This window comes from Vairimorpha necatrix, chromosome 9, assembly GCF_036630325.1.
Source record: "Vairimorpha necatrix chromosome 9, complete sequence".
NCBI classification, from domain to species: domain Eukaryota; kingdom Fungi; phylum Microsporidia; family Nosematidae; genus Vairimorpha; species Vairimorpha necatrix.
The window spans coordinates 1,014,269-1,027,056 of record NC_088824.1 but is presented as its reverse complement, the minus strand read 5'-3'; the positions used below and the strand labels follow the sequence as shown (position 1 = coordinate 1,027,056).

The 12,788-nt window shown below is 27.1% G+C and overlaps 8 protein-coding genes across 8 annotated transcripts; 5 read left to right on the top strand and 3 right to left on the bottom strand.

Annotated features, from left to right (window-relative positions):
• Window positions 1-1,170: 1,170 nt before the first annotated feature.
• Window positions 1,171-1,872, top strand: VNE69_09193 (microtubule-associated protein RP/EB family member/BIM1-like; the record flags this gene model as incomplete). Its single annotated transcript, XM_065474714.1, has 1 exon — window positions 1,171-1,872. One exon carries the CDS (start codon window positions 1,171-1,173, stop codon window positions 1,870-1,872), a length of 702 nt encoding a protein of 233 aa, XP_065330786.1.
• Window positions 1,873-2,152: 280 nt separating this feature from the next.
• Window positions 2,153-3,662, bottom strand: VNE69_09192 (GDP-mannose transporter; the record flags this gene model as incomplete). The annotated part of the gene is made up of 2 exons (XM_065474713.1): window positions 2,153-3,006; window positions 3,512-3,662. The coding sequence occupies 2 exons, from the start codon at window positions 3,660-3,662 to the stop codon at window positions 2,153-2,155; spliced, it is 1,005 nt and encodes a 334-aa protein (XP_065330785.1).
• A 69-nt stretch (window positions 3,663-3,731) lies between these two features.
• Window positions 3,732-6,248, top strand: VNE69_09191 (M1 family aminopeptidase; the record flags this gene model as incomplete). Its single annotated transcript, XM_065474712.1, has 1 exon — window positions 3,732-6,248. One exon carries the CDS (start codon window positions 3,732-3,734, stop codon window positions 6,246-6,248), a length of 2,517 nt encoding a protein of 838 aa, XP_065330784.1.
• A 683-nt stretch (window positions 6,249-6,931) lies between these two features.
• Window positions 6,932-8,089, top strand: VNE69_09190 (TPR repeat protein; the record flags this gene model as incomplete). The annotated part of the gene is made up of 1 exon (XM_065474711.1): window positions 6,932-8,089. One exon carries the CDS (start codon window positions 6,932-6,934, stop codon window positions 8,087-8,089), a length of 1,158 nt encoding a protein of 385 aa, XP_065330783.1.
• A 118-nt stretch (window positions 8,090-8,207) lies between these two features.
• On the bottom strand, window positions 8,208-8,579 carry VNE69_09189 (uncharacterized protein; the record flags this gene model as incomplete). The annotated part of the gene is made up of 1 exon (XM_065474710.1): window positions 8,208-8,579. One exon carries the CDS (start codon window positions 8,577-8,579, stop codon window positions 8,208-8,210), a length of 372 nt encoding a protein of 123 aa, XP_065330782.1.
• A 308-nt stretch (window positions 8,580-8,887) lies between these two features.
• On the bottom strand, window positions 8,888-9,124 carry VNE69_09188 (uncharacterized protein; the record flags this gene model as incomplete). The annotated part of the gene is made up of 1 exon (XM_065474709.1): window positions 8,888-9,124. One exon carries the CDS (start codon window positions 9,122-9,124, stop codon window positions 8,888-8,890), a length of 237 nt encoding a protein of 78 aa, XP_065330781.1.
• A 222-nt stretch (window positions 9,125-9,346) lies between these two features.
• Window positions 9,347-10,270, top strand: VNE69_09187 (putative SP-containing protein; the record flags this gene model as incomplete). Its single annotated transcript, XM_065474708.1, has 1 exon — window positions 9,347-10,270. One exon carries the CDS (start codon window positions 9,347-9,349, stop codon window positions 10,268-10,270), a length of 924 nt encoding a protein of 307 aa, XP_065330780.1.
• Window positions 10,271-10,786: 516 nt separating this feature from the next.
• On the top strand, window positions 10,787-12,505 carry VNE69_09186 (ABC transporter; the record flags this gene model as incomplete). Its single annotated transcript, XM_065474707.1, has 1 exon — window positions 10,787-12,505. The coding sequence occupies one exon, from the start codon at window positions 10,787-10,789 to the stop codon at window positions 12,503-12,505; it is 1,719 nt and encodes a 572-aa protein (XP_065330779.1).
• Window positions 12,506-12,788: the final 283 nt, after the last annotated feature.

The window sequence follows — 12,788 nt, the reverse complement described above, 5'->3', positions numbered from 1 at the left end:
AAATTTATAGAAATCGCAGATTGATTTGTCTCTGAGTACTTTTTTACGTAAAAGAAACATTATGTATATAAAAATTTTCGTTCTTATTTAATTTTGATACATTAAATATAATATACAAATATTTAAAGCTTTACATGTAATCGTGCTAAACGGTTACATAGTTTAACCAATTCTAGAAAAACTTACAGATTTTTTGGGAATAATAGACTTAAAAATGAATTATTTGTTTTATAAAAATACGTCTTTGTTGTTTCTTTATAATACAATTAAGTATTAAGGTTTTATCTTAATTTATTCATCTTGAAAAATTCGTGTAAAAAATAGTATTTTGCGAAATTGTAATAAGGAAATGTTTAATTAAAAAAAGTAATAACATTATCGACATACTTAAAACAATTTCATATTAGTTTTTACATATAATTTTAGAAATTATTTGTCAATTTAAATGGTACAACACAATTTTATTATTTCCAATTCGACCATAAACTAATAAACGAATAATATTGTTATTTAATTTTAAAGAGCGGCGCATCTTTGTCAATATTCTATTGAATTATAACAGTCCGATAAAATAAAATATAATTTTTGCAATATATGATTATAGGCATAAATTTACCTAATATTCGTCCCGTACTATTTTATCATATGAATGTATAAGAATTACATTTACATCTTTATACTTCTATTCTCGTGCTCTGCAAAAGTATATTTATATTCAAACTAAACACGCTTATTGTTTCTTTACTAAATATTACCAGTAAAATAGTGTTTACTTATTAAATCTCACAGCTTTTTAATAATTATGCCTTTTATATATTATGTATTAGAGTTTAAATTAAAAGTGTAAAAAAATAATATTCGAGATTTTCTTATGTTGATACGCATAAGCTTGCCATAGTATGTATTCAAATTCAAAAATCTTTAATAAAAGTATTTAATAAGACATTTCACTAATTATTAAATTATTCATGTGTTTATGAATATTGTTTATTATTATTCTTATACCAGCTTGTTATCCTACACAAACTTAGTCATGAAAATCTAACTAAAAATTTTTGGTAAGAAGATTATCAATGGTCTTTAATTTAAAAAAAGAGGATTTCTTCTACAAAAAAAGCGCAAATCTAATACTGTCACATAGACAATGTTTTCTTTTATTATTTTGCCCCAATGAAAACAAGTAGGCGTGAACTTGTTGAATGGCTTAGAGATTTAGGAATAAATATAAATAAAATAGAAGAAATAGGTCAAGGCACAGCAATATGCAAATTATTAAATCTTATTCATCCCAATGTATCTTTCAATTATGTCAAAAATCCCTCATCAAACTACGAATATCTTAAAAATCTCAAAGTTGCACAAAGCTTTTTCGCAGAAAACAAGATAGACGTCAGATTTCCCATTGAAAAACTAGTCCAATGTAAATTACAAGACAATATTGAATTTGCACAATGGTTATATAAATATTTTATAAAGAATTATAAACAAATCAAGAAAAATAACGAAGAGTCCATAATATTAAATAATGAAGAAAGTGTTCGGGAAAAAAATAGACAAGAAATTATAGAAAATATAAAAAAACATAATGAAGATCATAATGTGAAATTAGAAGATAAATATAATTTAGTTTTAGAAGAAAACAAGAGACTTATAAATGTTATTAGAAATCAAGAGTTGGAGTTGGCAACTTTAAAAAGTCAAAAGAGTCAAATTAAAAATGAAGAATTACAAAAATTGATGAGTGATTTGGAAAAAAACAGGGATTTTTATTTTTCTATTTTGGTTGATATTGAAAAATTTTTAATTGAATATTCGAATATTGAAAAGAATGTAAAAGAAGAAATTTTAAGTCTATTATACAGGAAAGAATAATGTTTAATATGATTTTGACTTCCAATAAAAACCGCGCATTTTATATCTTTCGAATAACTTTTTTTATAAATTTTTTTAATGCCTTTTAGCATTTATTTCTAATAAACATTATGTATTTCATTATAGTTCATCTTTTTTCGACTTATTTTTATCTGGTGCTTTATTAATGTCTTGTTATATTATCCGCCATTATAGCATTTATTTGTAAGTATCTCGTGTTTTTTTAAAATAATACATTTAGATATCTATAAAATTATATTATCTAATTATAAATTTTTTTTTATATTGAATTTTTTTTATTAGTTTGACTATAAGTGTACAACACTGTGCTTAATATTCCTATAGACAAGGAATATATTTTCCTTGTATTAATCGACTCTCCTACGAATATAAATCCTGTAAATCCTAATAATATTTTGTTCATAGCTCCTAGCATACTGTAGGTAGTAGACGACAGGCTTATTAACACTTGCGCAGTAGTAAGAGCAGTCAATAAGGCGCAAATACTCGAGAATATAATGAATAATACTACTTTAGAAGACAAATCTATAGAATTTAAAGACTCGAATGATAGAGATAATATTCCTATTAAAAAGATACTAAAAAAGTTTGGATAAAATATTGACTCCATGAGATCTCCTCTGTGATCAGTGAGAATATGACGAAGAGTTACAATATAAATTGTAGTACTAAGCACATTAATACTAATCCACAATAGACCATTTATATCTGTAGAAAAAATGTTGTAGTAAGAAGCCATAATCATAAGAATAAAAGACAATCCTTCGTAGAGATTTATCAATCTATTAAAGAAAACATTCTCGACTATGGCGACTATAAAAATGCTACTGTTTTTTATCAAAGTGTAAAATGAAATGTCAAGGTACTGCAAAGACTTGGAACCTGAGAAAATCATGACACACAAAAACGAAGAAGGAATGATCCACTTTCTGAGATTAGTAAAGCGAAGTTTGAAGACTTGTAATATGTTTAGTAAATATATCAAAAAACATATTATAAATGACTGACAAACTACTAAGAAAAAAGGAGTACTGAAATTCAAGACAGAGATGATATATTTGTTGAGTATCGTAGTGGCCAATGAAATTAACATGTAAGAAAGAGAAAGTAGACCTAAGTAAAGAGAAGATTTATTCATAAAAAACAAACAACAAAATATTAAATAATGAAACAAACATCAAGAACAAAAATAAAGAGAAGACAAATAGATTTAATAATATTTAAAAACTAGGTAGAACTATTTATAGGTTAGCATTTCTATAAAAGAAACAAGGTATTTTTATAAGGCGCATCCCTTGCGACAATGCTCATGCAAAAAGACTTACTTTTAAATTTATAGCGCGCAAAGATTTATTTTTTGATGGTTATAAATCCCATAAGAAGATAAAACTGAACATAAAGTTTATGTTTATACATATTTAAAAAATTTGCTATTGCAATTATAAAATCCATCATTAAAGGAGAACCAATGAGATTCGAGCCTTAAATCATTAGTAGTGTATTTTCACCAATAAAATTCAGACAACAAACAAACCATTTTAGGGCATTTGACAGTTTAAATAATTTTGTCTATTGTGAAACAAACAGTAAAAATTCAATACTCTTCAATTTCTTCTACAATTCTTTTTTATAACTTTAAAACATTCTTTTAATTCATCAATAGACTTTTTATCTACCACTTTATTTTCAACTGCCAATAAAATGTCTTTTAGTAGTACAACAGACTTTTTTAACTTACCAACAGATTCATCAAATTTCTGCTCATTCATTGGGGCTTAAAAATTTGTTGTTTCACAAATTTGTTTACAACTATAAAAATAAAAAATTTTGACCCTTGCATGAAAGAAGTTCTCGATTACAACGTAGCACCTGAACACTACAATCTGAAAATAGAAATTGAAAATGACCATTTTACTGGTGAAGAAGAAGTAAATCTCAAAGTTTTAAGAAAGACTAATAAGTTTAATTTTAATGAAGACTCTTTGGAATTAAAAGAAGTCAAATTATTTGTCAATGATGAAGAAAAACAAATTTCTTTTGTTTCTGAAAATACTTTTGTAAATCTGGAAATTCAAGATGGGGAAATTTGTTGTGAAGACAAAGTAATTTTATTTATAAAATTTAAAGGATATTATTCTGAAGATATGTGGGGATTTTATAAATCTAAATATAATGAAGATGATTTGTTTTCCACTGATTTTGAGCCTACAAATGCAAGAAGGGCGTTTCCATCTTGGGATCAACCCGATATGAAAGCTGCATTTACTATAAGTATTAAGCCTTTAGAAGGATTCGGGGCATTAAGTAATTCTAGTTTAAAGGAAATTAAGGATGGATATTATTGTTTTAATACTACGCCTAAAATGTCGACTTATATTGTAGCTTACATTTCAGGGAAACTTGAGGCCTTTGAGTGGCAGACGAAAAGAGGTGTTCCTATAAAAGTCTATTCTCATAAAGATGAAAAGGACTGGGGCGAATATCCTGCCAAAGTAGCGGCAGAATGTTTAGACTTCTTTGAGGAATATTTCAATATCGAATATCCTCTTCCTAAACTTGACTTAGTTACGATTCCCACTTTTGTAAGTGGAGCCATGGAAAATTGGGGCCTTGTTACATTCAGGAAGACTTCTTTACTTTTTGATAAAGAGACTAGTAGTCTCAGATCTAAAAAGAATATTGCTCTTACTGTTTGTCATGAATTAGCCCACATGTGGTTTGGTAATTTAGTGACTATGTCTTGGTGGAATGATCTCTGGCTTAATGAAGGATTTGCTACTTGGGCTTCTTATTTGGCAATGAATAATTTGTCAAAAGATCTTATTGATTGGGATGTATGGACTGAGTTTATTAATGACGACATTGAGTCGGGAATGAAACACGATTGTCTTAAATCTTCTCATCCTATAGCAGTGACTGTCAATAAACCATCTGACATTAATCAGATCTTTGATACTATTTCGTATTCCAAAGGTGCATCAATGATCAGAATGTTAGAAGGTTACATAGGAGAAGAAGCATTCAAAGAAGGAATAAGGAATTATTTAAACAAGTTTAAATATTCAAATGCTTCTACTGACGATTTATGGATGTCATTCCGGGAAGAACTAAATGTTCAAGTTATTATGAATGACTGGATTACAAGACAAGGCTTCCCAATTTTGAATATTAAAGATACATCAGAAAATTCTAATAATTCGGCATCTTCAGAGACTGAAGATGACCACACGAATTTCAATTTAAATATTGAACAGCAGAGATTTTTATTATCTGGTACGAATAATAGGGATTTATGGAAAATACCTCTAAAAATCAGGTGGTTTGGAGAACAAGAAAACACAGAGACGATTTTGATGATTGACAAAAATTTAACTTTACAAAAAAAGAGTAAAATTTATAAATTTAATGACGAAGCTTCAAGTTTCTACAGGGTAAGGTATCCTTTACAAAATTTAGCCGAATTATTAAAACTTGATATTTCGACAAGTAACAAGTTAAATCTAATTAATGACATTTTCGCTTTGATTTTTAGCAATAGAATGTTGGCTATTGATGGGATTGTTTTAAGTGAACTTTTTATTAGAGAAAGTAACCCGGAAATTTTAAGTTCGATTTTGACAAATTTATCAAAAATACGCAGTATTTTTTCAGATGAAACGAGGGTTGTAAATCATATAAATGAGGTCATTTGGGACATTACAGGAGAAAGAGCAAAAAATATTGATTTCTTAAATAAAAATCTAAAAACAGACGAGTCAGTCTCAAATAGTTTACTGCTCTGGTATGCATTTTCTACAAATAACAAAGATTTAAATCAAAAACTAAATGAAGGTTTTGATTTTTATAAACAAGGCAAATCTTTAAATCCCGAATATATCCGGTCAATTTTCTCGTCAGTCGCAGATGCCAAATTTGACGATTTATGGAAATTGGCCAAAGAATCGAAATTACCAGACGAAAAGACGATGGCTTTGTCTTCCTTGGCCCATATGAAAAAAGAAAATATGCTGAAGAAAATGTTATCTTTGTATACTGAGATTGAACCACATAACAGTATTTATTTTTTCCTTTATCTTTCTGGTAATTTAGTTCACCGTTCTCTAATTATTAATTATATTCTTGATAATTTTGACAATATAAGAAGTTTTATGAAAAATGACAGACTTTTCCAATATGTCATTGAAAATGTACTTGGAATTGTTTCTTGTCATAAACTGGGAGATAAAGTTATTGAGATTTTAACTAATAAAAAAAATGGGGATATTGTGATGGCTATTAATAAGACGATTGAGAAAATCAAACATAATCAAGAATTTAGGGAATATAACTCGGATTTAGTAACAGAAAAAGATTAAAAATGATTTTTCATAAAAATCTCAAGTATTATTTTTTTTTTCAGAAATATTTTGTAGTTTAAAATTTTATATAACATTGTATTAAACCTTTAAAAAATTTTGTATGTCAAGTTAAAAATCTCAACTTTTAATTTTGTATAAATTGTAATTGTAATATGTAAAATATTTTATATTTCATTAAATATTTTCAAGTGAAAAATTTTCCAAATCTTTATTATAATTTTATTAATACAATGTAAAAGATTTGCCAAATCTTTATTATAATTTTATTAATACAATGTAAAAGATTTGCCAAATCTTTTATTATAATTTTATTAATACAATGTAAAAGATTTGAATTTAAGTAACAAGTATTAATTGATGTTTGTCAATCTACTTGATAAAAAAAAAGGAAAAATCATTTTGATATTTAAAATCTCATCTGTATTCTGATCAAAAAATACATTTGCTTGATTTTAACAAATTAATAATTCCAAGCTAATTCGTCAACTTTGATTAACATCTCTCCTAAATAAAATTGGGTAAATTAGTTACCACAAAAAAAATTTTATAAATTCAATTTTATAAAATTTTTACAACTCTTCTCCAAATATTGATTTTTCTATTTCCCTTTCATAAAAAAGGAGTTCTTTTTTTCCTATTGGTTATTTCCACAATATAAACCGAAATCCCACTATGATGGCATGTATACTAATAGAATAATTAATGATAAATTATTCCAGAACAGATTCTATTCTTTAAAAGAAGATCCAAATCCCAAAGAAATTTTCAAATTAATAAAAGATTACTCACTCAGTATGGAAGCCAATAGCTTAGGCGAAATCAACACAGTCCAGTTTAGAAACCCACTTGACGTAGACAAAGAAGTTAGAAGTTTTGTAAAAGATTTAAATTCTTATTGTTTAGATTTTTTAATAAAAATGGCTTCTACTGTGTCAAATAAGAAGTTTTCGTCAGAAGCACAAACTTTTTTAGGTATGGTTTATGAAATAGGTCTGTTTGATATTCCTAGGAATATCAAATTTGCTTTTAATTATTACGTAGTTGCTGCTAAACAAAATAATAAATATGGGACTTATAGACTAGCGCAGGCGTATGAGAAAGAGATGGGGAAGAGTAATGGATATTCTAAGGCAATATATTTTTATAGATGTGCTGCTAAACTTGGATGTGTTTATGGGATGCATACGTATGGTTCAATTCTACTAAGTGGAGATTTGAATACGACTAAGGAATTCCAGACTGGGTTGTTTTACCTAAAGCTGGCTAGTCATAAGGCTGATCGGTCGTATCCTTTTCCTTTTTATGACTTAGGTCAGGTTTATGAGTCGGACTATAATAGTACTGAAATAGACCCGGACGACGAGTACGCTTTTAAAATGTACGAAAGGGGCGCCCGCCTTGGTTGCCCGAATTCACAGTATAGACTAGGCAAGGCCTTTGAACTGGGTCAGTTGTCTAAAAAGCCTTGTATGAGATTAGCTCTTGAATATTACAAAGATGCGTCAGACAATGGACACATGGATGCTCAATATTTATTGTCTAAGTTTTTTTTCACTGGTGTAGACCACACATTGTCTGCTAATTTTGACCAGTCGTTCAAATATGCGCTTTTGTGCGGAATACGCGGACATCCCGAAGGCGCGTTTACTGTGGCCGAGTTTTATGAAAAAGGCTATGGAAGACGACGGAATAATTTATTGAGTTTGTGGTGGTACACAATTTCTTTTAAGTTTGGGAATACAAACTCAGATGTTAAGATAAATAAGTTAAAGAGCACAGTGTATAAGAAGAATATCGGGCCAAGTCACCAACCAAAGAACTTCTGTTGTTTCTGTTAGACATTTAAAATATAAATTTTCATATTAAAAAGATTTATATTGAAAAAAAATTTTAATATTGGAAAAAAAAGTAATATTGAAAATCTGTGTATACAAATATATTTTATTTATATTAGCTTTATAAATATATGTCATATAATAAAATATAATCTTCTTCCTTATATTTCTTACTTACAAATACAAAGTTCACATTATATTTACTCGTCTTAAGCACCTCGTAGATTTCTTCTATTCGATCAGCCAACTCTGTAAAAAATTTATATTTTAAAAACAAATGAATTCGTCTGTAAACTTGTAATTTTAATAAATCCATGATTTCAGATATGACATATTCTAATGGATTATTAATCTCAATTTTCAAGACATCATGAATTATATTCTGGCCTTTGGCTTTTGTATAGACAAGTCTGAATTTGTCATCATCTACTTTTATAAAAGCAGTAGATTTCGTCTCTTCTCTTGAGTCGAATGGTAAATTTCTACTATTCATTTACAGGGTAAAAAACGAGCTAAAGGACTTTATAAAGATGAGCACTAAAAAACATTTGTGTAAAAAAATTAAATAAAAATGTCATAAACGTCTGACACAACAAAATTATAAAATTCATTGCTCTTAACATTTATTTTTAAAGGGTAAAAAAAAGATCAAAATATTTAAAAAAATTTACTAGCCGAATTTAGTGTATTTGTTTAAAATAAGTCCAATAATTAGGCAGATATATATTTAAGCAAATATTAACCAATAAATATATTTACCAAATTTTAACTTACTAAGCTAAATAATATATTAATATAAATTTAATGTTGTAATAAAATATCTTGTTGTGCTTCTGTCAATTTAAAAGGCTCATAAAGTGGTACATTCGGATCATGGAAATTTTCATGAGTAATTGGTCGTATCAACTCTCTTCTTATTTTTTTATCTAATTCCTTGGATCTCATAAACTCTTGTACTAAAGGATGTTGTGCTTCTTCTTCTTTCCTACTAATTAATCTGCCTAATATTAAAGACAACGAAATTATAAGAAATCTCATAATTTCTATACAGTGAAAGTACTTAATAATTTTGTGTTTCAAATTTCGAAACATCATAAATATTATGTCTATTAAAACTGTGACTTGTTTTTTTTACTATTAATATTATTTTTTATTCGTTTTTTAATTAAATTTTCATTTGTTAATAAATTTTAAAACTCGATTCGTAAAACATGAAACGTCAAAAACTTAAATATAAATTTTACTGATACACACATTGAAATGATCGATTTCTTATTTATAATATTCATATCCAAAAATATAGCTCAGACACATGCTTCTATAGAAGGTAGTCACATCGTCCATGAGTCTACAAATAATAATGGAAGTGGTCAAGGAAGTACGGCTGTAAATCATAATCTAGGTAATACTGGTATAAAAGCCATGGTAATTACTGAAGATGTTTTACACAAAGGTGATGGTAAAGCATATACTTCGATACCAGTCCTGTCTAACGCTTTACAAACTGGTACAGCTAAAAGTGTAGACCAACAAATAGTAGAACTACAAGTTAGTGCACTTGAATCTGAAAAAGAAAGTCTCGACGCTAGTCGAAGAGCAAGTCTACAAAAAACCAAATTAAAACAAGTTGAAGCAGAAGAAAAAAGAGCGAAAGCGAATCTTTTAAAGAAAAAGAAAGCGGAAATTGATGCTATACTACATTCTCCCAAAGAAGAACTAGTTAAACCTATAATGCCGATTATAGCAGTGACTCCTCATACATTTGGATTTGCTGTACATGACGAGTATGAATTGAAAAGGTTGAATGATTTGAGACAAGCTGCGCTTGTTGAAGGCGATATGCAGAAAAAGAATGCGCTTTTACATGAGAGACCGAATAATGAAAGTCCTATGGAAAGTTTAGTGGAAGATCCAGAATTAGTTAAAAAATTTTATGAAAATGCGCCAGTTAATAAAACTTCGGCTGTTGTCGATCCAAGTAAAGGGAGATTTAGTATAATTAATGATAATAAAAAAGCTTCATCTGCAGGTGGAGCGCATTCCGTATCCCATGGTCATGGTACAGGGTTAGTGTCAGGGTCTACTAGTTCGGGACATATACACGTGCCAATTTCTACTTCAGATGGAGAGCATTTGGGAGATTATCACAGTGGGGAGATTCCTAGGTATGAAGGATGGTTTTAATAGATGAAATTAATAAAGAACTTTTATTCCCTATAAAACTATAATATCTAATATATATATATATATTAATAATTTTAAAATTTAATATTTTACTGTCATATTAATAATTTATCTCTTATGTACTGTATGGATTTAACAACTTGAATTAGTATTATTCAATTTATAATATTAACTTTAAGATATAAAATAATATTTATTTAGATACATCAAATAACTTTCTAAAGTATTCTTGAAATTTTAGAGTAGATGTCAAAATTAAAAGGAGAATTATAAAAGGAGGGAAAACATAATTTACTAAAGATCGTTATTTTTTTCACAATTTACTAAAGATCGTTATTTTTTCACAATTGACTAAAAATCAATATTTTCCTCTCATTGTACTAAATCGTTGTTTAATTTTAAAAAAGCCTTTTATTATTTAAATTTAAAAAGCCGTTATTCATTTAAATTTTAAATTTCATATTATTTTTTAATTTTTTTTTATATAAAAAAAATATTTTCTAACCCCAAAAAGCCATGATACGGAAAAAGATAACTGAAGAAAGTTTCGTAAATGGAATTATCCTTAAATATTTTCTATACAATCCCATGTTCAGAATTTATATAATTCCAATTTTATTGGTAATTTATATGTCTGCTTCATGTCATAGTTACATTATTACTTCAGTAAACAATCTAGAAATATTTATAATGCAAGATATAAAATCTAATACTCCTGGTAGATTAATAAGTTTATACCTCTTATTTATTCTTACACATTATTTTTTGACTTTTCTTTCTGAATGTCTTTTCTCTGTTTATTTACAGTGCACTGTCGTAGAGAATTTTAAGATCCACACTTCTGAGTACATTGCGCTACACCACAATGACTACCACAGCCTTGGATCTGGGAAAATTCATACAATTATAGAAAGAAGAACTAAAGGAATAACAGATTTGATAGAATTAATAATAATGAATGGATATTGGAACTTTATATTTATTTACGCTACTTATTGTAGGATGTATGAGAAGATATCTTTGTCAGTAGTAGGGTTTAATATAATTATATTGATTTGTTATTTTATTTTTTGCGGAATTTCTTCTGTGATAATTAAAAGACGAAGAGAAGTCGCAAATGCAGACTGGAACGAGTGCTCTAATCGAATTTACGGGGTATTAAACAATTATGACGTCATCAAGTCTTATAATAATGACACCCTAGAAGTAGCTAAATTAAATGAGAAATGTAGTAGTCTAGAAGAATCTTATTTCAAATTTGATACATATTGTAATGTATCTACTTTTATACAGAAATTAATGACTCTATTGCCCAATAGTATAATAATTTATTTAGTACTAACAGGTAGAGGCTTTTCTGTCTTATCAGATTTCGGGAAGTTATCTTTGTACCACAAATTAGTTATGAGTTTAAAAAACAATATGGAAAGTTTTGGTAAAAATATTTTGAGATTTACTCAAACTTACACAGATGTAAAAGATAGTAGTTTAGTTGGTTTACATTTAGATAATAATAATGAAGAAAAAAAAATTTTAAAATTCAATCAACAGATTGAATTTAAAGATTTCTCATTATTTATTAAAGATAATTTATTAATTAAAAAATTAAATTTAATAATTAATAAAGGAGAAAAAGTAGCGATAGTCGGTAAAAATGGTAGTGGGAAGAGTTCCTTAGTAAAAACACTACTAAGATTTTATGATTACGAAGGAGAAGTTTTTATTGACGATATAAAAATGGATGAAATTTCTGTGACGTCACAGAGAGATTTGATTTCTTATATACCACAAAATCCTTATATAATAGAAGGAACAGTATTAGAAAATTTGAAATATTCTAATAAAAAAATTACTAATAGAGAAATTAAAGATTTATGTATTGAGTTTAATACACATGATATTTTCGCGAAATTACAAGATGGATATTTGACGAACGTGGGGGAAAGTGGTAAGTTCCTTTCCGGTGGACAAAAACAACAAGTTAGTTTTATGAGGGGAGTTATAAAAAATGCAGATATTTTTTTAATTGATGAACCGACAGCCAATCTTGATACTTTAGCGGAGAAAGAATTAATTAATAGAGTTTTTACTAAATTGACAGATAAGACAGTTTTATTAATAATTCATAATTTTGAATATTTAAAGAAATTTGATAAGATTATAGGGTTTAGTAAACAAGAAGTGAAGATTTATAAGAATTATGAAGAATTTATAATTGATTCAGATCTTTATTAAAAATTTATTTAAATTATATTTGTTGATATTTTTATATTTTTATTACCCCAATTTTTAAGATGAGTAAGGAAGTGGAGTAGAAGAATCTCATAAATAAAAATATTGATGAAAAAAATTATTTGTAAAATTTATATGTATAATATTCATAATTTTAAATATTTATAATGTTAAAGTTTATTCTTTATTTGTATTAAAAATTTATCATTTCCATCTAAATTAAAATTTTATAGATTCATTTCAAATTGTAAATCTTTAGTTATATAGAATTTTAATCAAATGTATT